General features: G+C 45.5%; 1 protein-coding gene across 1 annotated transcript; it reads right to left on the bottom strand.

Annotated features, from left to right (window-relative positions):
* Positions 1-971: 971 nt before the first annotated feature.
* On the bottom strand, positions 972-1301 carry LOC112454595. The gene has a single exon (XM_025016087.1). The coding sequence runs from the start codon at positions 1299-1301 to the stop codon at positions 972-974; it is 330 nt and encodes a 109-aa protein (XP_024871855.1).
* Positions 1302-3050: the final 1749 nt, after the last annotated feature.

Here is a 3050-nt window from a genome sequence, read left to right on the forward strand (position 1 = left end):
AAAATCTGATAGCCGTTGAACTGCGAAAATTCGAGGTTAAATTTGACAAACCTATTTACGTCGGCATGTGCATTCTCGACATATCGAAAGTCTGTTTGTACGAATTTCATCACGAGTACATGTCTCCCCTGTATCGCGACAAGTGTAGAATTATGTACACCAATACGGACAGTCTGATATATCACGTAGAGTGCGAGGATGTGTACAGGAACATGAAACGCGATATTACTAAATTCGACACGAGCGATTACGCGATCAATAACGCGTACGGTATCCCACTCGCCAATAAAAAAATTCCGGGCTTGATGAAAGATGAAAACAACGGTGCGATCATGACCGAATTTGTCGGACTCAGGGCGAAGATGTATCCCTTGCGAGTGGACGGTAAGAAAGACTGTAAAAAAGCGAAAGGTGTTAAGAGCAACGTCGTAGCCAGGTCGATAACGTTCGACGATTACATGAGGTGTCTGCGAGACGAAATTGAAATGAAACGACAGCAGGCTTGCATAAAGTCCGAAAAACACGAGGTGTACACCGTGTCCGAAACAAAAATCGCTCTGAGTCCGTACGACGACAAGCGATACATTATACCTAATTCGACCGATACGTTACCGTGGGGACATTATCAAATACCTTTGTAACGTGTGTATAAAATGTATAACGTATGTACAGTGTAACGTATGTATAGCATAATGTATGTACAGTATAACGTATATATGTATAGTATAGTATAACGTAAGAATGTATGTAGTAACGTATTGTGATTGTGAGTATTATATTATAGTATTGGAAAGAATATTAATAAATAAATATATTGCACACATATGTGTATTTCAAACATTTACATGTATTACATATTGCATATTTTTATGTTATGAATAAAAAAGTTTGCACAAAATTAAATAACATTATCCTTGGATATCCATGAGTTGTGCGATCCATCGAATCCCAGCCATTTAACGTAAACCTCGTCACCCCTCCTGCGCAGTACTTTTCTCCACGAAATACACGTCCGGATAAGTCGCGCGATGCAACTCGTGTTCGTAGAACCCTCCAGAGACGGATTTTCCACGATAGTCCTCGAGTAGATAGGTTACGGGATTGGTACGCTGCACTTTAACAATCTTAAACACCTCGGTGGTCCAATTCGGCGTGTAACCCTTCTCGAAAATCGTCTTGTATTTGCTGACGCGTACCGAGTCGCCCGCTTTGAATTTTGCCGGACCCGCGATTTTTATCGCGTTGTATACGGTAGCCAAGAGTTTTTTGGCAATCGCGGGGGTAACGTCGACGGGTCGCATGCCGATGGTTCGATGCTTGCGCGCGTTGTAATCCGATACGAGTCGCGGCAAGGCGTCGACCTACTTATAATTTCCATTGAACGTAAACATCTTCCACATGTCGTTTTTGAGCGTGCGATTGAATCGTTCGACGACCGATGCCTTCAATACCAAATATGTGGAATAATGATTGATGCCATGTTTCTTCACGAGACGTTGCACGTCGGCGTTGTAAAATTCCTTCCCCATATCGGTTTGTAGGTTACTAGGGCACCTCCCGCTGTGTCGAATGATCTCTGCGACAGCATTATCTGTTTCGCTTTCGCCTTTACCCTTGAGTGGCGCGGCCCACGCGTGCTTGCTCAATACATCGATGACGGTAAGTATGTAGTGGTAGCCTCCGTTGAAACGTGAGTACGGACGCATCTCGACGATGTCAGCCTGCCACAGGTCATCGTACCCTCGCACTATAACGTGTCTTCGGGGAAAATTTCTTCTCGCCGGAGCGTGCAGTTCCTCGACGAGTCGTTGCTTCTTGATATTTTTACGTCCGTCGGATTTTAGCGATGTCATGTTTTTTTTGTTGTCGTTTATAACTGCTCGTTAGCCGTTTGTTATTTCCATTCGTCATCGTCGTCGTCGACGTTCTCTAGTCGTTTGTAAGCCTTTCCTGTCTCCGCGTAGTTCGCAGTTGTTTCTAAACCGCTCGTAATCGTTTTTAAGCTGTTTTTGAACCGTTCGACAACCGTCTGACGACCGTTCTCGAACCGTTTGGCAGCCGTCCGACAACCGTTCTCGAATCGTTCGTTGCTGTTCCTCGCCGTCGTTAATCAACCGTTGCTTCTCTTCACTCGTCGCCTTTTGATAATCGTTTCTGCTGTACCGTTTGTCCATTGTTATTGTTGTTGGTTGTCGCGTCTGATTCAACGATATTCGCACGTCAAAGCTTGTTTATCGCAGTCCGTAACGCTTGCAGATCCTTCTCGAACGCAGTCAGCTTCTCGTCTGATTCTTTTCGTTGATTGCTCAACATTTTAAAGAATTGATCAACGTACAGTTTGTTAACCGCGTCACCGTCAGTCTCAGGTTGCGCTACGCGACGAATCTTGCGCGACTTTGCGTCAAAGTCCGTGGCGGCGCGGCACAGAGCGTTATTGCGCACGAAATTTCTGATTAATCCGCTCCACCGATGGTACGAAATGGCATTCGTTGCGTCTCCGCTGTGCTCGAACAATCCAAATTTGTTGATCGGCATTTCGACGCTGATTGAACGGATCGCCGTCGCATGGTTTAATTTATAATAAGCCCGGCTTCGCGAAGTTCCTCGATAATCGACATGATCTCGTTGTCGTGGGCATTGTTGCCGGCGCGGCGTGGCGCGAAGCGTCGAGCAATCGCAGACGATCCACCAGCTCGTTGGGGTCGTCCCAATGCACGTAGTCAATCTTATTGTCGGTTAGCGTCATCGCGCGAGGCATGGATAATCCCTTTCCGGATTTTTTCTTCTTGGATCCGGTCGACATCAACGGTGCGATTACCTGTGTATACTTGTATCCCACGTTGCCCTTTAGTCGCTTGTTAGGATTGTGTTTGAATTTATGAGCACTCGTTGCCAACAGTATGCTCCTGTACTTTTGCATATCGTCCTCCGTGTAGATATCGTAATCGGGTATTTTCTTGAAGATTAATTCGTAAATACCGGGTGTGCCGGCGTATCGTACGCCGTCGATATAAATGTTATCCGCTTTGTCCACGTCAAAACGTTTATTA

This window comes from Temnothorax curvispinosus, unplaced genomic scaffold (assembly GCF_003070985.1).
Source record: "Temnothorax curvispinosus isolate PA1 unplaced genomic scaffold, ASM307098v1 QBEX01005139.1, whole genome shotgun sequence".
Taxonomy (NCBI): Eukaryota; Metazoa; Arthropoda; class Insecta; order Hymenoptera; family Formicidae; genus Temnothorax; species Temnothorax curvispinosus.

Bases quoted from the DNA above. Each gene is read 5' to 3' on its own strand.
- LOC112454595 (XM_025016087.1), bottom strand. From the start codon at position 1,301: ATGCGACCCGTCGACGTTACCCCCGCGATTGCCAAAAAACTCTTGGCT.